The 26955-nt window shown below is 48.1% G+C and overlaps 3 protein-coding genes across 3 annotated transcripts; 2 read left to right on the forward strand and 1 right to left on the reverse strand.

Annotated features, from left to right (window-relative positions):
* Positions 1 to 3816: 3816 nt before the first annotated feature.
* On the forward strand, positions 3817 to 4823 carry LOC109773602 (probable glutathione S-transferase GSTU6). Its single transcript, XM_020332299.3, has 2 exons — positions 3817 to 4216; positions 4303 to 4823. The coding sequence occupies exons 1-2, from the start codon at positions 3893 to 3895 to the stop codon at positions 4687 to 4689; spliced, it is 711 nt and encodes a 236-aa protein (XP_020187888.1). The 5' UTR covers positions 3817 to 3892; the 3' UTR covers positions 4690 to 4823.
* Positions 4824 to 5225: 402 nt separating this feature from the next.
* On the reverse strand, positions 5226 to 6286 carry LOC109773603 (probable glutathione S-transferase GSTU6). Its single transcript, XM_020332301.4, has 2 exons — positions 5896 to 6286; positions 5226 to 5777 (listed from the first exon to the last, which is right to left on the reverse strand). Exons 1-2 carry the CDS (start codon positions 6217 to 6219, stop codon positions 5394 to 5396), a joined length of 708 nt encoding a protein of 235 aa, XP_020187890.1. The 5' UTR covers positions 6220 to 6286; the 3' UTR covers positions 5226 to 5393.
* A 2464-nt stretch (positions 6287 to 8750) lies between these two features.
* LOC141020493 (probable glutathione S-transferase GSTU6) lies at positions 8751 to 9795 on the forward strand. The gene is made up of 2 exons (XM_020332300.4): positions 8751 to 9173; positions 9277 to 9795. Exons 1-2 carry the CDS (start codon positions 8847 to 8849, stop codon positions 9658 to 9660), a joined length of 711 nt encoding a protein of 236 aa, XP_020187889.1. The 5' UTR covers positions 8751 to 8846; the 3' UTR covers positions 9661 to 9795.
* The last annotated feature ends 17160 nt before the right edge of the window (positions 9796 to 26955 follow it).

The raw sequence follows: 26955 nt of genomic DNA on the forward strand, positions 1-26955 counted from the left end.
GGCTGGTCCGAATTGGACTAGGAGGGGGCGGCGCCCCCCTCCTTCCTTCTCCCCTCTCCCCCCTTCCCTCCTTCTCCTAGTTGGAATAGGAAAGGGGGGGCCGAATCCTACTTGGGCCGGGAGTCCAAGTAGGACTCCCCCCCTTGGCGCGCCCCCTCTAGGGCCGGCCTCCTCTTCCCCCCTCCTTTATATACGTGTGAGGGGGGCACCCCAAAGGGACACCAAGTCTTCACTTAGCCGTGTGCGGTGCCCCCCTCCACAGTTACACACCTCGGTCATATCGCCGTAGTGCTTAGGCGAAGCCATGCGCCGGTAACTTCATCATCGTCGTCGTGGTGACGGAACTCTCCGTCGTCCTCAACTGGATCAAGAGTTCGAGGGACGTCATCGAGCTGAACGTGTGCTGAACGCGGATGTGCCATACGTTCGGTGGTTGGATCGGTTGGGTCGCGAAGACGTTCGACTACATCAACCGCGTTATTAAACGCTTCCGCTTTTAGTCTATGAGGGTACGTGGACACACTCTCCCCGCTCGTTGCTATGCATCTTCTAGATAGATCTTGCGTGATCGTAGGAAATTTTTTGAAATACTGCGTTCCCCAACATTGGGACAGTTCCAAATGCCGTCGCGGAAAGGGGTTAAAACCGTTTGTATAGCACCGACGCGTACCAGTGCTAGTTGTGACCAGAGTTGTCGACGGTGCCCATGGGACCGTCACCTTGTTGGAGGCGTCGAGGCTGCAGTTCTCGCCTTCCTACTTGACATGTTTTCAGAGAAAACCTTGATTCGAGTCACCTAGATGGGACGATGGTTGTGCTATGGTTTTGCTCGGTTCCGCCTTTTCTCTTCGGGGCATTGTCCTGAAGGGGAGACCGTTCGGAAGGACTCATCTTCATGTTGCTGGTCTTCAGCGTCTCATGTGGCAACATTGATGTGGATGAGCGAGGTCGAGGTTACGAAAAAATTGTGTGGCTCTTCGGCGTATTTATGGCATTTTCAGGGTTGTTTTTCTTACAAAGGAGTGAGTGCTGCGGCAGCTAGGCCTGGCTGACGACGTCGACTCTTGCAGCGACTGGTTTAGCTAGGTGATCCTTCACGACCCCAACCTTCACATTTCTTTATCCTAGCTCGTCTTTAGACTTGGAGCTGCCTTGCCTCCGGCGTGTGTGGCCGGTAGTTTGGCATAGGAAGGCAGGTCTCGTGTGCTCGTCGTAGCAAGGTGTCATTGTTGGTCGAATGCCCTAAAGTTGGAGTTTCTTGCTTGTGCAGAAGTGGTGACGATGATAGTTTGTAGACAACCTCAGCGGCGGTCCTTTCTTTGGCGGTGTTTGTTGATCCTGTGGGAAGCAAGGTCGGTCAGGTGCTCTCTATGGACAAGTTGTACCGGTTTTCTCTCGGTTTTTTGTAATTAACAGGGCTATTTTTTCTCTCAATTAAATAAACTAGCGAAAAGGCTCGTGCGTTGCAACGAGAGAAAAAAATACCACACACTCTTTATTTACAAAAAATGGTCTATAATATGTGAATTTGTAGCTACAGCCCAAACAAAGATGGTCTTAACCTATAAAAGCGCAGTTTAAGATACTATAGGTGTTCTATTTCAACACGGTTTGCATGTAGATTTAATCTATGTCTTCATAATGTGCTAATTTTTCATCATTTCTTAACCTATAAAAGCGCAGTTTAAGATTCTACAGGTGTTCCATTTCAACACGGTTTGCATGTAGATTTAATCTATGTCTTCATAGTGTGCTAATTTGTCATCGTTTGTTTTTGTCATTTTTCTTTACTCGCCGTAACAACACCCTATTTTGAACATGACATGAATAAATGCATAATCACTTGCTCGTTTCTTTGCGCAAGATCTCATCTTTATCGGATCTCCTTTGCATTTTCTCTTTTATTTTCTTTTATAGCGGACATCCCATCTTTATTGGGTCCTTCATTTATTTCTTGTCATGCATGTCCTTATTTATTGGGTGTCTCTAGCAAATTTATCTTCAATTTCATGTCAATCTTGATTTTGCTGAGGTGTTCATCCCCAATCTGAATCAGTACCGGTATGAAAAAAAGACGGATAATGCTTTGTTGATGTATATTGCAGCTTAAATAGGATTTTTAAAATTGTTAACAGGTAAAACAACATCATATTCAGATTCTACATATTTTTCTGATCAAATTCCATATATAACATGTTAAATTTGGAGTTACGCTTCAGAAGATATGTGTATTTTAAAAGTCATTTGATATGTACTGCGGGTTTAAAGTTAGAGACATTAGAGGGTTTTCTATAAAATAACAAAACGGGCTAAGGCTATGTTTGGTTACAGGGACTAGAATAGAAAAAGTCACTTTTAGTCCCGATGTAACCAAATAGGAGGGACTTTTTTAAGGGACTAGAAAAAGACTTTACTGAAGGATTTCTTTTCCTTTAGTTCCTGGACTAAAAAAATCTAATCCCTTACAACCAAACATTTTCTAAAAATACATATTTTTTTATTAGTAAGTATATCTATAGATATAGATTGGGTCAAATGAACTCTGGATAGAAAAAAGAAAACTGTACTAGCGCTAGTGCGTCATGCTATACGAACGTTGGCTTGTGCCGCAATGCACAAAGACATAAGTCGATACGTCACGGGAGTCAATGCCCCAACCTACGTGGCCTCTTAAGCTAGCGGTCAAAGGTTGGGTTTGACCGAACTATTCAAACTGATAAGGCCAACTCCACCACACGATGGACGTCCGTTTAAGATGGTAAGGAAATAAAAACGGACATACGTGTCCGGCTTGCGTTCGAGGTGCCCACCACGGCAGAGCGATCCAAAACATCCGCATGCTCGCTCGTCCCCACCTGTGCGCCGCGCTCGTCACCGCCTCGTCGCGCCGCAGCCTCGACGCCGCGCCCGGCCCGCTCGCCCCGCCGCAGCCGCGCCCGCCCGCCTCGCCCCGCTCGTCGCGCCCTGCCCTCCTCGCCCCGCTCGCCGCCCATTGCCCTCCGCGCCCCGCTCCGCCCGTCGCAGCCTCGCTCGCCGCGCCCGCCCGCCTCGCCCCGCTCGCCGCGCCCTGCCCTCTGCGCCCCGCTCGCCCCGCCCGGCCCGCTCGCCCCGCCGCCGCCTCGCCCGCGCCCGCCCCGCTCGCCCCACCCGCTGCGCCGCAGCCGCCGCCCGCCGCCACGCGCGCCCGCAGCAGCGCGCGCGCACCGCGCCCGCTGCCGCCTGGCAGCCCCTCCTACCGCTGCTCGCCCGCTCGCCCGCCCCCCGTGCCCTCGCGCCCAGCCGGTGCCGCAACCACCAGCGGCCGCGTGCGCTCGCCGGGTGCGGCCTCGCCGTCGTCGGGGCCCCGCCCGTGCCGCTCCGTTTTTTATTTGTATGGGTGGGTGGGAAGATGGGCCTTTTTTATTTGTATGACAGGCGGGTCACACTGCACATGCAAGCGGACCGAGGCGGAGGAGAAGTGGCTAGAGAGTGTCCGTCTGTGTCCGCTTTGGCCTCAAAACGAGACCAACTTTGGTCCAGAGATGAGGTGAAACGGACACGAAACGGATGAAAAAGTAAAATGGGGTCTGCCGCTGGGTCGTCTGGTATGTCCGTTTTACCCCAAACGGACACACCCGGACAAAATGGGGTCGCGCGGTGGAGTTGGCCTAAGTACAGACTATACCAAACAGATGTGTCAGTTTACCTAGCCTTCTTCTCCAAGTTGGGCATGTCCATCATGGGGATCTTGCTTGCATGCTCCCAGTTTGCAAGCATCACGGATGACGCATCCAAACTAGCAACCCAGACACTATATATAGATGATCCATATAACTCTGATCCAACAACCACGTGACGAAACACAAGCCAAAACAAGCAGCTCAACCTTCATACACAGATCTAGCAGGAGACCATGGCCGGAGGAGATGACTTGAAGCTGCTGGGCGCTTGGGCAAGTCCATTTGTCACCAGGGTGAAGCTTGCGCTGAACTTCAAGGGCCTGAGCTTCGAGGATGTCGAAGAGGACCTTAGCAACAAGAGCGAGCTCCTCCTCAGCTCGAACCCGGTGCACAAGAAGGTGCCCGTGCTCGTCCACAACGGAAAACCCATTTGCGAGTCAGTGATCATCGTTCAGTACATCGATGAGGCGTTCGCCGGCATCGGCCCCGCTCTCCTTCCCTCTGACCCCTACGAACGCGCCATTGCCCGTTTCTGGGCCGCCTACGTTGACGATAAGGTTTCACATCTCTCTTTTTGTGCATTGAAATTTATGGCACGGGCATTCGGGGTTTGATTTTACTAATGTAATGTGATTTTGTGTAGCTCGTCGCCCCATGGGTACAGTCGTTGAGGGCCAAGACAGAGGAGGAGAAGTCCGAGGGGCTTAAGCAGACATTTGCCGCGGTGGAGACACTGGAAGGAGCCCTGCGGGAGTGCTCCAAGGGAGAGGGCTACTTTGGTGGTGAGACCGTCGGGCTTGTGGACATTTCACTTGGGAGCCTGCTCTCCTGGTTGAACGCGACAGAAGTGATATCCGGAACCAAGATATTTGATCCTGTTAAGACTCCGCTCCTGGCAGCGTGGATGGAGCGCTTTAGCAAGCTCGATGCTGCCAAGGCGGCGTTGCCAGAAGTTGATAGGGTGGTCGAATTTGCCAAGAAGAGACAAGCACAGGCTGCTGCCGCCGCCGCTGCTTCAGAGACCAAGTAAACATCATGGGGACGTGACTTCCATTGAATAAAAAAAAGTGCATGTTTTCTATATAGCATATATGATTGTTGTTTGTATGTCGATTTTTGTTGTAATGGTGCCAAGGATAATTAATGCATGTGATATTTTGTGAAGGTTTTAAGATCATTTGTAATATTTTGTGAAGTTTTAACATCATTTACTACTTGTATTCTTTTTGGAATTCGTATTTCTGGTCTTGCCATTTGAATAGTTTCACTTCTTAGAAAATAAAGTTGTACTAAGTCTGCGACATTTATTTTGAGACGGAGGAAATATCTAACTAAATACTTTATTCATTTCAAAATAAATATCCTTTAAAATCTGAGCACATCAGCTCATGACACACTGAAAGTGTTCTTCGGACAACTCATCATGAAAATTTGCAAGCAGGAAGGTAATTCAACAATATTTGTTGCCAAAAAAATAATATTTTTATTTCTAAACTATATATGTTTATATTTTATATTTCACGAGGGTGCATTTGAGAACGAGTGTAGAAACTCCATGACTCTTGCTTGTGTAAAGAGTTATTCTTATAGATTCACACACAAATGACGATCAAAAGATACAGTACATTAGAACAATACGGTGTAAATTATTTTTAAGCAAATATGCAAAATAAATCCTCACATAACGGGTACATGGGCATTCCTAGTAGTTCCAACACCTAATGCCAGCTTAGTTTACTGACGCTGTGAAGCTGCAGCGACAGAGATGGCCTGCGCCTGCCTCGTCTTGAACTCGACCATCCTGTTAACGTCCGGCATGACGGCCTTGGCAGCGGCAAGCTCGTCGAAGCGCTCCATCCACGTGGCCAGCAGTGGGGTCTTAGAAGGGTCAAACATCTTGGTCCCCGACATCACCTCGGTCGCGTGCACCCACGTGAGCAGGCTGCCTAGCACGACGTCGACGAGCCCGACATTGTCGCCGCCGAAGAAGCCCTTGCCCTTCGCGCACTCCCTCAGGGCTCCTTCCAGGGCCTCCACGGCGATGAACGTCTGCTCCATCCACTCAGACTTCTCCTCCTCCGTCTTGCCCCTGAACGACCGCACCCATGGGATCACGAGCTGCATACACGCGCATCACTTCAATGATCAGTAAAATCACCTTCTAAATGTCGAAGCCCCAAACCATAAATTGATCTCGATACCACGTAGCTAAGATGAGAAGAGTAACGTGTGAAACCTTGTCATCGATGTAGGCGGCCCAGAAGCGAGCGACGGCACGTTGGTGGGGGTCCGAGGGGAGGAGGGAGGGGCCGATGTCGGCGAATGCTTCGTCGATGTACTGCAGGATGATTGTGGACTCGCACACGGGAGCGCCGTTGTGGATAAGCACTGGCACCTTCTTGTGCACAGGGTTGGAGCTGCGGAGCAGCTCGCTCTTGTTGGAGAGGTCCTCCTCCACGTTTTTGTACCTCAGGCCCTTGAGGGTGAGGGCAAGCTTCACCCTAGTGGCAAATGGGCTTAGCCACGAGCCGAGCAGCTTCAGTTCGTCTCCTCCTGCCATCACCTGTGTTTGTATGTGGCTGTGTGTCTCAGTGTGAGAGCTGAGCTCCTTTTGGCTTGTGTTTCGTTTTGGTATTTGGTGGATCAGAGCAAGTGGGGTTATGTTGGGGAAGTCGACGAGTCAAACACGATGTACTAATCGATGTAATTTATTCTATTCTTGCACGTCAGAGCGCACATTATGGTGGAGTATACTTCTACCCAGCTGGATTCAAGTGTCGGGTGCATATCGGCCACGAAACAGAGCAGTTTCGATAAATAGTGTCGTTTGATGTTGGGCGGATATATAAGGTTGATTTATTTTTGAAGTGGTAAATATCGTTGGAGATTTATGCAGAGATGTGTCGTGTGAGTGCATTATTCAGGCATCACTTGCTTCAAACAGATACACCAACGAGATGGAAGAAAAATGATGATCTTCAGAGCATCTCTAGCAGACCCCGTCGGCGCAAAATGCGTTTGCAGTTCGCGAAAAAACGGCTTCGCGGGCCAGCGCGCACGGCTGCAGATGCAGACCCCGCATAACAGACCCGTAAAAAAGGATATTCACGGAATATGCTCTTTTACGGGTCGGCTTTGCGGGGTCTGGTCTGGCGCCGCTCCTCCCGGCCCGGAAAATCTAAATTGCACCTCAATTTGATCCAACATAATGCATTTCTTTGCTTTTTCAACGACAATGGGTACATAAGACATCACCAAATCTTTGCTAGAATAGTAAGACCAAAGAAAACAAGAACCATAAGTATGCATTTTAGATGATTTCTAACTTCCATAACTGCTCCCACTAGTTGGACTAATATCTTCTCCATGCATTCATTGTTGATCTTTGAATTCTTGATTTTGCATTCTTCTTTCTTCATCTTTGGTTTGAAAGAAGTAGGCGTTGCTTCCCCTCTAGTTGCACATGCAGCCGCATCATTGCCTTCGATTCTACTAAGGAGGGCACGGACGTCTATTAAGTTTCTTTCTATCAATAAATCAATGTATTCGCCTTCCCAAAACCAAAATGAGTATCCATCTTCCTACACACATGAATGAGCATGTTCGAAAAGAGCTACCGCAATTGAACCAAAAAATGAGCTATCAAAACGAGCCGAACAAAAACAGCAAGTACCCCGTCGTTTTCGCATTTGAAGAACACTCACCCAGGGTGCTTCAGCGTGCCCGAGGTTAGCCGCAGCACTGTCCGCGTGCAGTCGTCGCACTGTATGAACGACATCGGCGAGTCACAGAGCCGCTGTGCGAGCGCCGAGCCCGGTGGACGACCAGCCGAATTCATGCCCGCAAACCGTCGGCGGCGGCGGGAGGACGAACCCGTACATGCATGCGGAGATGCGACCTTGCCGGGGCTGCGCGAGATGCTCCCGACCACTCCATAGCTTGGCGCAGCCACCGGCGACCGGAAATGCCAAATCCGGCCGCACACGATGAAGGGCCGTAGATCCGCAACTTTCCAGCCCGCCGACGCAGGAGGGGGTGGCGGAGGGCAACCTCGTGCGTGTGGTGGCCTTTCGGCGTGCTCCCGCCGGCTACTTTCACCAGAATCTTGGGTGGCGGTCCAGCGGCGGGGCGAGGGGGAGAGGGGAGGTGGTTGGTGGGGAAAAGCGCGGGCTGAAATGTCCCCCTCACCAACCGCTACCGCTATATGCAGGGCACCGACGGGGGGCGGGGGGGGGGGGGCAAGCCCGTGTATTCGCGGGTTCAAGTTTTTGCCGCGCTCCTCAAAATTTTTACGGGCCGGCCGCATTTGCGGGCTCTGTTCAGGCGTGATTTTCCGCGCCGACCCGTATTTTGACGGTTATTTACGGGTCGGGGCGTTTTACGGGATCCGCTAAAAGTTGCTCTGCGCCCGCTACTGTTGACCTGAAAACTCTCCATGTTATTCGCGCTCCCTCCTCCCGATGTTGCTCTGCGCCCGCTACTGTTGCAACCAAACCCCCTCCGAATTGTTAATTACAATCTGTACTTGCTCGATATAGCACAACTGCTATACCACCTCTGCGTATTAGATCATTATTAATGATCAGCAGGTTTCTTGATCTCGGTATGCAATTTTTTGAAAACAAATCAGTATGTTAATTTAACCAACTTCTTTGACTTTACCAATATCTTCCAGTCCATATGTTGTGTTCGCACACAAACACATTATTGTACATTGTAGATGAAGAAACATAGCTCATCGTGCCGTGTCAAATAGTACATCTTGTATGTTCGTGGGAAGTGGGGCTCCTTGGCTCCCCTGAAGCCAAGTTAGAAAAACGACCAGCATAAGGCATCGCCTTCGCATGACAAAAGACAGACTGACTCCATAGGCTTCTTCGTCTCCAAGGTATGCACCTTGTCAGGATTAGATGTTGTTTACTCCCTCCCTGGCTTCTTCTCCAAGATATACGCATCTCGACAAGATAACGTTGTTTACGCGCTCCACAAACCAATCTTGGAATCACTCAGCCTGGTCAAACATTGTGAACATTGGAGTTGTCACCCGAAGACTTCCTGCGTCTGCAACCAGTTAAACAATCAGAGCACAATATATACGCGGCTCCTCCTGCTCTGATGAACAGATGCAGAACACAGTACAACTAAACAGATTCCAACACAACTACAGTAGTACCGTGCTAGTAGAAAATGGCCGGAGGAGGCGATGAGCTGAAGCTACTCGGCACGTTCGCGAGCCCGTTCGTCATGCGAGCGAAGCTGGCGCTCAGCTTCAAGGGCCTGAGCTTCGAGGACGTCGAGGAAGACCTGGCCAACAAGAGCCAGCTCCTCCTCGAGTCCAACCCGGCGGAGAAGAAGGTGCCCGTGCTCATCCACAACGGCAAGCCCGTCTGCGACTCGCGTGTCATCGTGCAGTACATCGACGAGGCCTTCAGCGGCAACGGCGCGCCTCTCCTCCCCGCCGACCCCTACGAGCGCGCCGTCGCTCGCTTTTGGGCCGCCTACGTCGACGACAAGGTACTATGCCATGTCCTAGGTTAACAGTGCCGCCGTGCCCTGGTATTTATGTGTGTCGGAGGTTGCTTATTAGCTGACGAGATGTGTGCGTGCGCGCGCGCAGCTCTTGGCGTCTTGGCTGCAGGCCGCGAGGGGCAAGACGGAGGAGGAGAAGGCGGAGGGGCTGAAGCAGACGCTCGTGGCGGTGGAGACCATGGAGGCGGCCTTCAAGACGTGCTCCAAGGGGAAGCCTTTCTTCGGCGGCGACAGGGTTGGGTACCTGGACGTGACGCTCGGCGGTCTGGTCGTCTGGGTGCACGCCGGCGCGGCGCTGTATGGCATGCGGCTTTTCGACGACGCCAAGAGCCCTTTCCTGGCGGCCTGGGTGGAGCGCTTCGGCGCGCTGGACGCCGCCAAGGCTGTCCTGCCGGCCGTCGAAAGAGTGGTCGAGTTCGCCAAGATGAGACAGGCGCAGGCTGCGGCACCGGCCACGGCAGGAGGCAACTAAGCTGCCCATAACCACGTGTTTAGACATCATCAGCTCGGAGTCTGCAATGCTACGTTGCCAACACCAGAGTGTGTTACTGATTGTTGTACTGGTTCCGTTGCTCTTGCGAATAAAAAATTTCTCAGCAATCGCCAATATCGGCTGGCTGGAGCGTGATCCACACTACGAATATACACAACGGAACCTAGTCACACCTGAATTTCAAAAAATACATAAAAATAGTAGAAAATTCATAAAATGTGAAACTTGGTCGAAACAAACATTGTCCAAAGTATCACTCACCATAAAGTTTCGCGACAAAATGACTTTCATGGTATTCAAAACAAATAAAAACAAAAAAGTGCTACTGTATTAAACTTACTATTCACATAGTTTGTATTTGTAATTTTGTTTTCTTTTTCCTTTTTTGTCAAGAAGTCACGGGGCCCTCGATCTTGGCCACGCACAGGAGGTCGCCCCGCGCCGCGCCACCTATGGTCGCCGCCGTGTCGAATCTGGGAGAACCACACGGCGGCGCACGTGTCATTCCCTTCTCGGAGGCGTCATTCTTGAAGGTTTGCATTGGCTTGAGGGACCAGTGGATCCAGCGTGGAGCGGCATTCCATGTGAACGACGTGGAGTCTCGGCGGCGTGGCGCGGCAGGGCCTCCGCGACAGATGTGTGATGATGGGCACGCGCAGGGAGGAGGCGGGGGCGTCGACGGCAGCTTGGCAAGGTTGATGCGTCAGTACCTTCTTTGAAGATGGATCAGTGGAAGAAGGGCGGCGACGACCTATGAGAGTGCGTCGGACCGATTTGCGCCCCAAACTCAGTTTGTGGCTTGGTTGGGGACTCTGGCTTTAAATGTTAGGCATTTGTGTGATATTTGTTTGCTGGACTATCAACACCATTTCATCAAGTGGATAGGAGTAACGACAAATGTTGCTTAGGGAGTGTTTGTTTCCAGGGACTTTTTGGTGTAGGGACTAGAAAAAGTCCTTCTTAGAGACTTTTTAACCAAGCAGGAGGGACTACTAGGGACTAAAGGTTGCTTTTTGTGACTAAATGAAGAAGACTCTCAAGGAGAGTTTTTTTGGGACTTTTCCAACAATGCACCTCCCTGCACCCATTGCCCCGGCGCCCCATGATGTTGTTTGGTTGTTATTTTTCTGTATACTAGGGGTAACATGGTCATTTAATAACCTCTAAGGAGGGACTAGGGACTTTTTAGTCCCTGAAAACAAACAGAGAAAGACTTTTTAGGTACTATGGACTTTTTAGTTGGGATTAGAAAAAGTCCTAGGACTTATGAACCAAACAGGGCCTTAGATGATGGCTTCAGACTACCGGATGTACTACTTTATAAGGTCTTTATGAATAATTTATAAAATGGATGCATGCATCCTGCACATGCAGATGCCGGGGTCATTCTCCTTTTCAGGAAAAAAAAAGGAACCACACGGTGGCGCCTGTTAGAGCTTGGAAGCTTCGTTAGATTTTTTTTTTCAAATTTTCAACCCGGGGGGTAGAAGTAGAACTCCCCCACCTGAATCCAGGTGAAGATTGAACTACCCACTTTACGTTCCAACCTGTAGGGATGAAAAAAAATATTGGATATGTCTAGGACACATCCAGATGTGACATAACTATGTCACATCTAAGTTTTGTTTGTAGCCTTCTTATTTGTTTTGTTTGTCCGTTGATGATTTTTCCTTCGCACTGGTTTCTTTTTACACGCCTGCTGCCCAGCTGTGTTTTTCTTCGTACAGGGTACCCCCAACTGGCCCATCCCATTTTGCCCAGTAAAAATAACGAAATAGTAAAAAAAAACTAAGGTTACCATAGATCGAACTAGGGACTGCAACTTACCTGCGCTCCCCACTAACCAGTTGACATGTGTAGATTACGTGTCCCAAATGGAACAACAACATTAGGAAATCATCAACAGCGACAAATTAGAGACCGGTTTTTGAAACTTCAAAATATGTTTTTTTTCTTTAGAAAAGTGAGTATTTTTAAAACATGGACCTTTTTTTAATTGTAAATACTTTGTAAAACCTCAGACATTTCATGAAAATGCAAACCTATATTATTATTATTATTATTATTGTTATTATTATTATTATTATTATTAAATGGGAACATTTTTTTAAACATGAACATTTTTTAGAAGCATGAACATCTTTTAAAACTCTGAACAAAATTTTAAAAATACGAACATTATTGAATTTGTGTAAAAAAATAGAACCATGAACATGAACATGAGTTTTTTCCAAAATTTGCGTACATTTTCAAAACACAAGCATTTTCAAAAATTGAAAACAGAAACATTTTCGTATGGATGGGTGGCTGTTTGTTTTCAGTCTCAATGAGAGAGCCATGCTAATCTCTATCATGGTTGCACAAAAAATCATTTTACTTTCCAATAATTTGTATCAATGATTGTCTTGGAGAGAAATAAAAAAGGTTAAACTTAATATGGAGATCAAAGAGTTAGTTGCGAGTCGATGGTTGACTTGCAACTGGGACCCTCCAAACATTTGTCCCCTAGTTGTGAGTCGATGGTTGACTTGCAACTGGGCCCTACAAACATTTGACCCCTAGTTGCGAGTCGATGGTTGACTTGCAACTGGGCCCCTACAAACATTTGCCCCCCTAGTTGCGAGTGAATGGTTGACTTGCAACTGGGCCCCTACAAAAATATACGCCCCTCGCCCTAGTTGCGAGTCGATCATTGACTTGCAACTGGGTAACTCCAAAAAAGTGCGATGCATTCTAGTTGCAAACCGATGGTTAACTTGCAACTGGGCCCCTACAAACATACGCCCCCTTCCTACTTGCGAGTCGATAGTTGACATGCAACTAGGGCCATTACAAAAAAGTACAATGCGTCATGTGCAAGTCGATGGTTGACTTGCAACTGGGGCAACTACAAAAAAGTACGACACGTCCTAATTGCGAGTCGATGATGAACTTGCAACTGGGCCCCCACAAACACACACCCCCTAGTTGTGTGTCGATGGTTGACATGCAACTGGGGCTACTGCAAGAAACACTACAAAAAAATACACTTTCGTGATGATACGTGTTTGTCACAGTAGGTCACGTTTTTTGTCATGCATGTACATCCGTGACAAATTTATGACAGAATCAAGATAGTCATACCTGTGCTGTCGTAGAAGTGTTCCATGACATTACCAAAATTATCATCACGAAAGTGTCCACTTCCATGACGATAAATCGCGCATTATAGAAGTGCTTTCGTCAAGGGTGACCGACACGTGGCATCCATCGTAACGGAACGCCGTTAAGCTATCGGGTCGGGTTTTGGATCCGATAACCCGTTAACAGCCCCGACCAATGGGGATTTTCCACGTGTAAAATCATCATTGGCTGGAGGAGACACCTGTCAGGTCCGCGTTGGCATAGGTGTCACTCATCCAATGGGCGAGACGCGCCTATGGTATGTTGACACGTGGACCGGCCCATCAAGTTTAAATGGGCCGGCCCAATTGAAGGCCCACAAGATTTTGTGGACCATAATGGGCCGGCCCAGCTAAAGGCCCACGAGATTTTGCGGACCATAATGGGCTGGCCCAGCTAAAGGCCCACAAGATTTTGCGGGCCATAATGGGCTGGCCCAGCTAAAGGCCCACAAGATTTTGCGGGCCATAATGGGCCGGCCCAGGTAAAGGCCCACAAGATTTTTGTGTGCCATAATGGGCCGGCCCAGGTAAAGGCCCACAAGATTCTTGCGGATCATAATGGGCTGGCCCAGCTAAAGGCCCATGAGATTTCGCCGACATTAATGGGCCGGCCCAGCTGTAGGCCCACAAGATTTTGAGGACCCTAGTAGGCCGGCCCATTAACTGGCTGCCATGTTTTGGGCCAAATACCGGCCCATATTTGATCCGGTCCATTAATGGCCTGCCACGCTCCGGGCCTAATAGTGGCCCATATGAGATCCGGCCCGTTAAAAGCCTACCATGTTGTGGGCCAAATTACGGCCCAGAACAGGTCCGGCCCTTTAAGAGGCTTTAGGCTCAATTATGGCCCATATCGGATTTGGCCCGTCAACTGGACACTATGCTTTTGGGCCCACTTGCTAAAGGCCCACTTAGTAATTCGGCCTGATATTAGTTTTGGCCTGTTAAGGGCCCGTTTAACATTTCGGCCCTATATTAATTTCGGCCTGTTAAAAGCCCGTCATATAGTTGGGCCTAACTACGGCCCGGTTTGCATCCGGCCTGCTCGCAGCCGATATCTGACTGGGCCAAACAAGGACCGAGACAATTTTGGCCTGGTAAAAGCCCGTGATTTGATTCGCACAATCATGGGCCGGGGTTCATTTCGGGCTGCTGCCGGCCCATGAGCTGTTCGGCACGTTTCAGGCCCAACCTACATCGTGATTGCATGACGGCCCGATTATGTACCGTAATTTTACGGTTTGGCCGGTTTACTGCGAAGACAGGATATATATACAGTAAAATAACTGCAGCATCGTGAATAAGAATAAACCTAGACTATACAATAAAGAAATTACAGCATATTACATCCACTTGGCATCAAAGTTCGCCACTATGATAATAAAGCACAAGCAGACAGCAGATTACATACACTGGGCATCAAAGATCGCCACCAGTGCAAATAAACACGCCGACAAAATAATATACAAAACCGACAGCACTTCAATAGAGTTCAAGAAAGGTTAGCCATGCCGGGGAGCTGCAGCGCAAGCAGCTGAGCAAGATGATGAGACTACACTTGTTCAACACTTATATCTTCCTCACTCTGAAAGATAAACAAGCAGACAGATGACAGGTTTTGCACATAAAAGTATCAGTGCTGACAATTCATCACATTTGTTACTGACGAATAAAGTGACACAGTTTAAAATTGCATTAACACAATATGGTATTGTTCAGGTCAAGACATGGCAGGAAATGACATTGTGAAGGAGTTGGCAGCTTCACGACACCACTGGATTACAGATCAAGAACTCATAAGTATCAATGGTTAGTGTGATGTCAATTTATACCATTTCAGATTGACAAATAAAGAGACGGTTTAAATAATAGTAGAATGATATGACATTGTTCATAGTTAAGACATTGCAGAATATGACATTGTGCTGTAGTGGGTAGGTTCACCACACCACTGGATTACGGATGAAGAACAGAAGCATACATGCAGTGCAAAAGAAGATCACTTGCTCTGTATAGTTTAATTTACATGGTATGAAGAAGGAACTTGGTTGTACAACTGAAAACTTAAATTGAGAAAGGACAAACTTTTGTTTATGAACTACATAATAAACTTTAAACAAGCAATTTGATGCAAACACCAAAAATAAACAGCTGTTGCAGTCATGCCTAACCAAATATATACAACAAAGTTTGAAGGCTTGAGATGGACAAACTTACATTATTGGTGAAGACAGGCTCTATAAAGGCCTTGTCCATGCTGATGGGGGTGCAATTCAAGAAGTTTACCACAGAATCTTCTTCAAAAGCATTGCCTTTATTCTACATTTTGTTAAGATTAAATATAGATGTGATAATATACGAAAAATGGAGAATATTTAAGATAAGATGAAGAGTGATGCTACATAACCAAGTAGCTATAAATGTAAGTGCAGCGATACAGGCAAAAGGTACAGCCAAGAGCAATGCACAGCTAAACTTCTTCAGTACCAACCTTATGGTAAGAGTAAATATAGATCTGATGTGTAGAAAATGGAGGGCAAAGGAAAATAAGCTACAGAGTGATGGTACATGAACAACTACCTGTCATTATAAGTACACTGATAAATGACAGCATGTACTTACAAGAACAATGCAGAGCTAAAAAACATTGGCATTGGATATATTCTACACTAATGTAACCATTCATACAGATCAGATAATTTGGAGCGAACAATTGATAAGCAAGCTATCATGCATACTGCTGTCACATAATGAACCAGGTATGTATGCAAGTACAGTGATACAGGACAACAGGTACTAGCAAGAGCAAAGCAGCGGGCAGCATATTTGCGATATCCTGTCGTTCTTGTCAAACCGGAATTCTTCTTTGAGCAGATTTCCTGCAAAAAAGATCCGTAAGGCACATGCGGAAAAGTAGAAGTTCAAATTGTCATGTGATTTCATAGACAGTACCTCATCCTGGGAACGAGACCAGTGCATAACAAGGTTTTTCCATTCAATGTCTTCTAAATTTAGTACAGGAGACTTCACCAGAAATTCGTTTATAGACTTGCCATCAAAGTGAAGGTGCGGTACTGTTAATACCAGTGTAACTCTCAAAGGCGACACAGCTCCCCGCATTTCCTTGCTATTCTTAAAGGATTCAAGTGGGCAGGCCACTACAAATCCTATTCCTATGTTTACAAGATCCTACGAATCAAAGAGGCTCAAAGTGTCCATCACAACCGACCATATAGACCTCTACACTGCAAATGTCCCTGCTCATCTTCAGTACAAGGAACATACTGTACTACTATCATACTCCCTCCGTTTCAAAATATAAGTCTTGGTAGAGATTTCCACTATGGATCACATACAGATTTATCCAGATACATTTTAGAGTGTAGATTCACTCATTTTGCTCCATATGTAGTCCATGGTGGAATCTATACAAAGACTTGTATTTAGGAACGGAGAGAGTACATATTAAAGAAGAACGGAAGAGGAACATGGTAAAGAAGAGCAAGCAGATTTTGGATAATAAAATGTTGGTTGCGCAGTGCGCACACATGATGAACCAGAGCGCATTAAGAATGCAACTCCCAGCTGTCTCTCGACCATTTCAGGCGGTTGGATGAAGATCCTACGTCTCCTAACCCTTCTTCTTCCTCGTCTCTGATTCTTCTCATACAGAACACCGCACGGGCCGCCGGCCGGACCACCGGCCCCCACCGCCTGTGTTCCTCCGCCACCCCACCCCCACCCCCGCCCCAACCCCCACCCACGTCGAGTTTTCTCCGTTCGGCGAGGCCCCACAACCACCCGAGCCCCTTCGATCGCACCGGCGAACTCCGGCGAGCTCTGAAAAATCGACTGGCCCAATTTTGAAATTTAATCTACTGTGATTTAACTAGTGTGGAATATAAAAGGGGAAAACCATAAGCATTGGGAGTATAGTGTTGAGCGTGCCATGGCGCATCTGAAGGTGCAAACTGGACAAAGGCAACTTCGCAACCAAGACAAGAAATCAGAGGAAAGCAGTGGCGATCTATTTTCTTGCTGCGATAAATAAGTTGAGCAGATACGAAAGAGTAGCGCCTCTGGTGCGGCGCCGTATATGCATCTGCTGAGAATTTGACGGTGATGCGGTAGCGATGGCTGTCGGCGGCATGGAAGCAGATCTAGGAGGGTAGACGATGGCGGCGGGGCGCGGTGGACGAGACGGTCGTAGGAGCGGCGCCGGCAAGGTGGACGACGGCGGGGATGAAGCGAGAGGACGGGATGCAAGGATCCCGGTCCGAAGCCGTGGATGAGAGAGGTCGATCTCTTGTAATGGACGGTGGCGTCGGGGTATCAGCTCTGGCATGGTGGAGGAGGACAGCGGTGGATGGGGTGGCGGACGGCAGCGGACGGAGGAGGGTGGGGTGGAGAGGGTGTTTTTGGCGCCCACGGAGTACGAATGGGGAAAAGGGAGGTAGAGAGGAAGGGGGGAACCATGTACTCAGGGCGCGCTTGTCTCAAATGCGAGGAAATTTACAAACTTAGCCCCCGTTTCAAATTTCTACTACATCACAACAACATTAGTCGGTTGGGGATAGGACGGTAATCTCGCATACACCGAATATTTGCCGACAAGAGTTTGTTTTTGGCGCCCACCGTGTATGAATATGAATCGGGGAGGGAGTCGATTTCGGCCAAGGACACACTATGTTTTGGTGCCCACCGTGTATGAATCCGGGTGAGAGGCGGTTACGTCACGTTTGGGTGAAATTACAAACCTACCCCTATCGAAACCTATAGAAATCCAGCAGATAGGCTTTGTGTGGCAGGGATAGGCAGTAGTGATTTCCATCTCGCAGATTTTGGTTTCGGGCGGTTACTGCGACTTTCCCCGCTTCGTTTAAATTTTGCAGAGTGCACGTTTACCGTGCCAACTCAATTCGAATCCCGTTTGTATTCTATTTTTTTCGGGCGGGATCCATTTTCAATTGGAATTACATTCTATATACATCATTTTTTTATATACTTTCAAAAGTACAACACCATCTATACATAAATATGGTTTACAAATGGCATGATCTCAGATTCATAAGGTTGTATCCATCAATTTGGATTTTCAAATATTTGAAACCACTTTATGTTGAAATCCAATGTATGCATTCCTCGTTAACTGTCTCCAATTAATGTGTGTTTCATGCGGGGTTTTTTTACTTCTCAAACATGTATAATGTGTTTCACACATGCAACATATAGTGTAATCCCGTTTAGACATTAATTGCATATAAACCATGCATTGTTTGTAATTGAAGAATCTATGGATCACCAATATTGATAAACTATATAACATTACACGTGTGCCCAAATTCAAATGAAGATGCATGTTCGATACACCAATTTGCGTTATGATATTATCGATGTCGTGATCTCCAGTTTAAATATTTGAATCCCCTTTAATCCAGATATTCGTCTCATATAGCTATCACTCATGCTTATATAGGACTATCTCTCTGGACCTATACGCGTTCATCGTCTCTCAGGTATCTCTCGTGCTACCTGTATGTCGACAATGATCTTTTATCTTCGTAACACACTGACGGTACTCTCTCCCTCGACCTTCATCACTCTATCTCTCTCTAAGTATATCTTGCTCCCTGCTATGTGTCTCTAACTATGATTCTCCATGTGGAATCTCTTTCTCTCACACAAACACAAAACTTTGTCTTCCGGGGTCTCATTTCTCTCTATTATTCCCATGTGTGCCACTCGCACACCCCTCATACAGAGATGTCTTTCGCTCCTTAGATATGAGAACCTACGACTCTTCCTCTTCAATATCTCTTTCTCACACACAAACACAAACTCTGTCTCCCAGGGTCTCATATTTCTCCATTGTTCTCTTGTATGTCACTCACACACACCCTCTCTCCCTAGAGATATATTGTGTTCCCTCGTATGTCTCTCTAGCTATCACTCTCGTTGTGAAATATCTTTCTCTCTCGCAGACACAAAACTCCGTCTCTCTGGATCTCATTTCTCTCTGATATCTGTTTGTATGTGACTCACATGCACCATCTCTCTATCTCTCTCACACCCACACACATAACCCAGCCTTCTGATCCACCCGACTCCTATCTCTAACGCACACTAGCTAGCATCTTTATCTTTCTATTTATCTGTTTCTCCATCAACCTTCTTTCTCGCCTCACTCTTGATTCCTATCACGCAACATATGTTTCTCTCTACATGCAGTCAAGTGCCCTCTCACACACATATATAACTTCTCCCTTTGAACCACCCGACGGTCATCTCCAACACCCAAACTAGCGGATGTCCCTCTAGCTAGCATCTCCATCTCTGTATCTATCTGTAGTTTCTCCGTCAACATTTCTTTCTCACACGGAATCTTGCTTCCTATCACCCACACTATATATGTCTCTCCATACATATGCATTTATAGGTTGGTCTCTTTTGCACAATCGTTGCGCCTCACTCCCTCTGCTCGCCATAGATGGAGCTCCAGCCCACGCCACTATCTCTTAAAGACAAAAACACATGCTCAATTGTCGGGCCTTCTTCCCTGCATTCTCACATGCATGCATATTGTCATACCGATCCGTCTCTCCCATGTCGTTGATCTTATGACTTATGTCTTCTTTCTTTTATCTCGATCATGCGCGCGCGCACACACACATCCCACGTATACATGTATACCTCTCACACATGCACGTTCAAGGTCTCTATGTCTCCATACGTAGTTAATTACCCTCAATCCTAACGCCACATCGAATCGTTCTCCTCTTTTGTGCACATAACTTCCGCCTGGATGGGTAAAACACACACTCACACTTAACAATCTCCTTCTAGCTACCCCCCCCCCCCCGCCTCTCACTCTTCTCCTATATCCCCGAAACCAATAAGACCATCCCTTTGTTTAATTCCCGCCTACATGCACCATCGATATATAGTAGTCTTCCTCGGTGTCTCTCGAACAAACACGCTCTCTCGATGTCGACTCCTCTCACGCGCACACACCTTCTCTTCCCTCTCTACGTGCATTTTCTCTCTCGCACCCCATCGTTGGTGGACTCTGCCATACACATACACCTCTCTATGATGAAGCCATGCACACTTAAATTACATCCGCCATAGAGGACCCCGCGACACACACACACACACACGCACACACACACACGCACGCACGCACCCCCCCACACACACACTAAGACTCCATCTCTCTCTCTCTCACACACACACAAACACACACACACACACACGCACGCACGCACACCCCCCCCCACACACTAAGACTCCATCTCTCTCTCTCTCACACACACACACAAACTAAGACTCCATCTCTCTCTCTCTCCTCTCTCTCTCTCTCTCACACACACACCCCACACACACACTAAGACTCCATCTCACACACACATGCTCTAGGCGGAGCATTTGTTCCTACCACCCTTCATTCAACCTTACCCGTATGATAAACAATCACCTTTATTTACTTGCATAACATGGACAAATTCCACTTTACTTTAGTAGTCAGCAAACTTATCATCTGTACCCTTATAAAAAAACGAGTTGGCGGTGATGGTGTGCCTGCCATCTTGTAATACAGACCGTATGATCTATATCTGAGGATAGAAAGCAAACTATGATAATTTTACAAAAGATACCCGCACCTCTCTCCACATCATTATCTCCCGCAACCTCATTGCTCAGCAATTAAAAAAGGAATAAGTCTCTGGAACAATCTAGCATGCATGGTGGCCGCTGCCGCCTGCCGGCGCCGTCCATCCCCATGCCTCCGCCCATCCGACCACCAGTCACCACCATGCTCCACTCCTCCTCGCCTTATCTCTCATCTTTCATTTTTTCGATGACATTCTCGAGATACCAGTTTTCCGATAAAATTCTCGAGATATCATTAGTTTTTACACATGGGGTTACTCCTGCATGGGTCAATCACAACAGGTGTTCTGTAAAAAAATGCATATTGATGTTCCGTGCAATGCACGAGAATCTTGCTTGTAATTATATAATGCAAATCACGAGCAGGAAGTGACATTTTTTTGACACAACCACGTTAACATGGCCACGTAAATCACTATCTAAAGTAAATACCATTATACTTATATCCCGATGCAAAAGGTTGAGTACATGTCCGAAGAGTAGAGTCGCACACATGCACTCTGTCTCTCAGAATCTCTCTCTCTCACACACACCAGTTACGTGACGCCCACTTAAGCAGACACGTATGTTACAATTTGTGCACCCGCGGGTACACGTGATGCTGCGCATTTATTTAAGCCGGAAGGCGAACCCAAACAGTAGCTGCATTCATTCCCCTCCCGCCGCCTCTTCTCTGGTCGCCGTCGCCCGGTAGCCATGGGCCGGCCGAAGGTAACAACATACGCCATACTCCCGCCGGAGTGGCGCTTTAATATGGAAATTTTAGTGGTCATGCATGCATCTTTTTGTGCTAGCACTCCTATATAAGGGTTGACCGGTCGCTTCCCGCGGACGTGCGCGGGCGGTGGAAGAGGAAGGAGAAGGGAAGCAGGCTGTGGAGTAACAGTTTTTACCACAATTTCTTAGGAAACTGAGTGCAATAATTGAGTAGTTTTGCAAACTACCAGTACTACACCTGAAACGGTTCAAAACCTATACTCCCTTGCCAGCGCGCGCTTCCCGCGTGAAACGGTCAGCGTCGCCCTGGAGCGTCAGTGCCGCATTAATGCCTGGCCAGAGCGGAGGCGACCTCTCACTGGCGCCGGCTTTGAAGTGGCACGACGGCCGAGAGAGCGCCGCTTCCCGGTGGACGCGACTGCTCCACGTCGAGACTAGCCATAGGCCCTATTTGGATCCATGGGTTAGAGTTAGTTTGAGCTAGTTGGGGCTCAAATAGCCCTAAAGTATCCAAGCATGAGGGTTTAAATTGGAGCAAGTTGCACCGAACCCACCAAAAAAAACTATCCCACCCAAGAGGTGCTAACTGGAGATAGTTCTCATTGGGACCACTGGAAAATAACTTTTCTCTCTCCATGAAGTGCATTTATTGTCAATCTAACCCTGTCACCCAAACACCTCTTTGGCTACAGTTAGTTCAGGGTCAGTCATGAGTTAGTCTAACCTCTAGCTAAGTTAGAGTATCAAATAGGAGCAGTATAGGACGTGCAAGTTGCTCAAAGCATACAGGCAAATTCGTACGTGGAAGGATTTTTTTCTTTTTGAAAACGGAACGTGAAAGGAAAAAAAATTTAGAATGCTCTTGGCATGTCGCTAACATGTGATAGTTAACCGACCTCAATAGACGGCAGAAACGCCAGCCCGCCGCACTTTGATAGAGACGAGGAGGGAGAAGCGATACAGGCTGCTAGATTACTAGAGATAGGTATCGCACGGAAGCCAAGAAATATGGTGATAGCGTGGGTTAGCCATGTACTAGTATGATGTAACTACACTGGGTTGCCGTGTTTCTTACTCTTCCAGTCCACTATGGAGATGATTGGTTAATTTTATATCGCTGAATAATATTAAATATTATGAGTGCAGACGCTCCACCACGAGGTTCCTTGATCCTTTTCGGTCATCCGGAATATATGTTCTTCCACTCTATTTTTTTTACGTGAGCTTTGTTCATCCTTTTGCCAACACGCGAGACATCTAGCATCAAGGTGCACGTGTTATGCAAGGATCGTTCCATCTATATGAAGAACACGTGGGACTGGAACTACGAGACGGACATGTACCCAGGAGTGGACGTACGAACCTGAGTAATGTAGCGCAGTAAGTGAAGTAGAAAGGCACAAATGGTATGAACATGCGTGGCATATAGGGTGTGTTTGGTTGCGTTCTCGTCTCAGCATAGTTGTTCCCTCTTCATGCATGCTCAACTCAACACCCCTCTTCATGCATGCTCTCTTCATGCATGCTTCTAGTGTATTTGTGCTAAACTAGTGTGGACTCATGCACCCTCCATACACTCTACCAAACACCCAAAAGTAGGTCGAGAAGGGAACTCTTGGGCGGCATTTGTCTCTTACTACGTACTACCACTAAATGTTGTACGTGCAATGCACGGTGATGTTATGGAGTACGTGCCTAAGTACTCAACTACTACTATATTAGTTTGAGGCACATATTAACTTTTATATTTGTTTATGTGTATGCCCCGAGACCTTCCAACTAGACGTGTCTTTCTCTCCAGGTCGCACTTTGTATCGTTCATACCACTAAGTACTACTACGTGTGGTCTCCGATCCAGAAGCGGAAGAAGTGGAGACGCTCTACCACGCTGTTTTTTTACACTGGGCTCTACCACGCTGTTCATGTCCCACTCCTTTCGCTGACGTGTGGGACATCCAGCACGTGCCGTGTTTGGCACCCTTCGTCGTAAGAGTTGAAACGCTAGCATTCATCAGAAATAAAAAATAATTATAAATCGGCAGTGATACTTTTTTTTTGCGAACCAATCAGCAGTGATACTATACCACGCGGTTTCCTTGCTCCTCGATATCGAAAAGAATACTTCCTTTCGCCAACATGTGGGACGTCGACCATCCTGGTCCACTTGCCATGCACGCAGAACTCCAAGGGAGAGTCACCCAGCTCGTCGCGCCGCAGTAACAATGACTAATGAGCCGTCAAATCACAGGCCCACTTCCCACTTTGAAGTTGCTCGGACGAAGGAACCATCATGACTTCGTTGAATTCCGCTTCTTAAAGAAAACTACTGTACCAGCAGTACTGCTAGCTACAGTAGTTACTCCAACAGAGGCCTCCTTTCGTTCATAGGATAGGAATATGAAAATCATAGGAAGTGAGATGACATGCATCTCAATTCCTATAGAGAAAGAGATGCCATTTGATGCTTAGGATAGGAATTTTTCCATTTAGTCTAGGCTAATGTACTGGTAATTTGCTCTAAAAACTACAGTAGTAACTAGTAGTATTGGTAGATGCCCGTACTCAGACACAGACACACACACTAACTACTAGTACTACTACTTCTCACATGCTGGCCAGATGCCGTCGTTCTCCTTCCCGGCTTTGTCGCGACACCCCACCGTGCTTGGATCTCCGCCGACCTCTCCGCAGCAGCGCGTGCGTCCTTTTCTTTCTTGCGGCGGCGGGCCTCTCTTTTCTCGAGTGCTTTCTGACTTTTCCGCTCCCTCTGTGCGGCTTTGGCCGCCTCTTGCTCTACCGCCCATTCGGCCTTGGCATTTTCAAATTCCCCCCACATAGTTGTGAGGTCCCGAGCGGCGATGAACTCGGCACGGCGGGATGCCATCGCTTCCCTACCATTTTGTGTGCGGTCGTGGGCGGCGAGGAACTCGGCGCGGCGGGATGCCATCGCTGCCTTACCGGTTAGTGTGCGGCGCGGTGGCATGAACGACGCTTGGTGAGAGCTCTGGGGTGGAGTGGCCGGACAACCGTATAGTGCATTGGTTTGTCAAGAGCTCAAGGACAGAAGACGAAGCAAATTTGGATTCCTCTTCCATCCTGGTCATTTATTACCGAGTAAATTGCATTGGCGGTCATCGAACTTGTCTTGATAGCTCACTTTGATCATTGTATACGAGATATGGTGATTATACGGTCACTGGCTCAGCGTCCATATTTGTCTGGTTGCCCAGTCAAACAGTTCGCATGCGCCTCATCAGCTCGTGTTCTTTATCTATCTACGCGGGCCTACCTGTCAATGGAGAAAGAAATACTGTAAAAACCAAAATTATGCGTATGTGGGGAATCAAACCACGGACTCGTCGCTGCAACGCACCCTCGTCAGCCAAATGAAAATGAAATACTTCGCGTCAGACACTCACGCTCACGCTGTCAAAGCATGCTAATGCATGCACGTCGCCCTCTAAATCAAAGTCCTGCTCATGGCGCAACGCAAACGGCGAGCCCATCACCTGCGCGCCCCGGCGGTGCCTGACATTACTGTTTAGACGTTTGATGGAGGCCTACGCGAACGCCGAGCATGTATTCACCTGGCTCAACACCAACGGTCATACTCAGACCGCCTTGCTCATGTATATCGTCCATCACAACGACAATCTATAAAACAGCCTAAGCTAGAGAGGGTACTATGGTAGTATGGTACGGAGTATGTACTATCGTGAGCGACCGATCTTAGTGCCACAGCACACCGAAACCCCTTCCATCGCTAGCGCGTGCTTCCCGCCTGAAACGGTCACCGTCTCTCCAGAATGTCAATGCCGCATTCACCGGACTTAACTACAGGTGCAATTGGTGCGTCACTAACATGCGGGCCAGATGCCCGTTGGGCCCACATGTCAGTAACCCAAACGCATCTGTAGTTAAGTCACTGAAGCAGCGTCCGCATTCACGCCCGACGAACCTACTCCGGCACCAGTTGTCCATCCGTCTGCCGCGGCTCATTGCCATTCGCCCGCTATAATAACTTGAGCCCTAGCTCCCAGCCATAGCCAAAGACCCACACTTATTCTCCTCCGGTCCCTTCCTTCTGTCGGCACCACTTCAACCATGGCCTCCTGGCGCTCTGAAGCTCTCTTGGACGTACTGTCGCAGGAGCTGACGAGGGACATCGGCGGATCCGCTCCGGGCGCGCTCCAAAGCTCTCTTCGACGTACTGTCGCAGGAGCAAACGAAGGAGATCGCCGGCACCCCCCCCCGGGCCGCCCTCCGCCGCCACGACCACGAAGCCGGCGCGCGTGCGGGGGCGCAGCCGGCAGCGAGGAAGAGTAGTACACGGTAGGTCGCCGCCGCTCTGGAGGAGGAGGTTATCGAGGCGGATGAGGAGAAGGCAAAGGCAATGGCCGGCTTTCCCGGGTTCATGGCCGGACATGGTGGTCGGGCGCCGGCGATCGTTTAGATTAGGTTTACAGTAGGTTTTAGTACGGTTTGTGCGAAATATGTAATGAATTTCGTCCAGTTTGTAGGAAAAGTTTTCGAAATGTAATGAATTTCATCCGGTTAATTTGAAATTTGCTTTGTTTGCACGAATTTCGTCCGGTTAGTTCATATAGTTGTCGAAAGGTATGCGGGTAGCATCAGATGGCATCCATCAGTGTCCTCGGACAGATGCCGGTGTAAATTTGTGGGCCAGCGCCGGAGATGCCCTAACTATCATGCTATAATCGCTAACAATCCTCCATTATTTGGCAGGGAACAGTTATCCCTCGATCAAAATCAAATCCGCGGTGTTTCGCACTCCTCCCGCGTAAGAGTGTAAACTCTTGCTTACATAAAAATGGAGCAAGTGGATGGCACTGTAGCACGTCATATCACTCGAACTAGCCCACCTAACGAGTGGGAAAGCACCGCCCTCATCATTTTGTTCTGGATTTCTATCGATCGATCGCGCAAAAATGTTACGCTTCGCAAGTTCTAAAGGAAAAGGCGGCACACTTACGACTCGTACGCGTCGCAACCCCGACAGTCCGGCTCGCACGCCACTCACCAGAGGGGACACGCGTTGTCTTGCAATTTCACTGACATGTGGGACCGTAATTGAATAAAGCGTCGATAGCCGAAATCTAATCGCTCGGCGGGCGTCGATTGAGAAGAGAGAAACGGGGGAGGGAGAAGAGATCGCCCGCCCGCCGCGCACGGACTCCAGGAAATATATGGTGATAATGTGAGGTGGGCCATGCTGGAGTCCGGACCGCTTCTGGAGCCCGCTCTCACCGCCCTGGCCCCTCAAGACGCCAGCTGCCCGCCGCATGCATGCATAGCAAGTAGTACTCCTTATGTGGAGGAGAGAGAGGCATTGACAAAGTCAAGGAGTGGGCTCTGCAAGAGCCCGTCTCTACACGTGCTCCTAGGTATAAAAAAATAATTCTAAAAAAGGCATAAAAACAATTGTGTCTTAAAAAAGAAAGGTAAAAAACATTTGAGAGGAAATAGATAGAGAGAAAGTGAGAAAAAGCTGTAACCTGGGCATTACATGAGGAAGGAGGGAGTGGTGCACATGCCAAGTTCACTGGGCTGCCGCGTTTCACACTCCTCCGTCGTAACAGTGGAGACAATAGCTTTCATCAAAAATAAATAATGAATACTCGTTGCTCGTCCTCTATATCGGAAAGAATACTTTCATTCGCCGACATGTGGGACGTCGACCATCTTGGTCCACCTGCCATGC

The sequence above is a fragment of the Aegilops tauschii genome, chromosome 1, assembly GCF_002575655.3.
Source record: "Aegilops tauschii subsp. strangulata cultivar AL8/78 chromosome 1, Aet v6.0, whole genome shotgun sequence".
NCBI classification, from domain to species: domain Eukaryota; kingdom Viridiplantae; phylum Streptophyta; class Magnoliopsida; order Poales; family Poaceae; genus Aegilops; species Aegilops tauschii.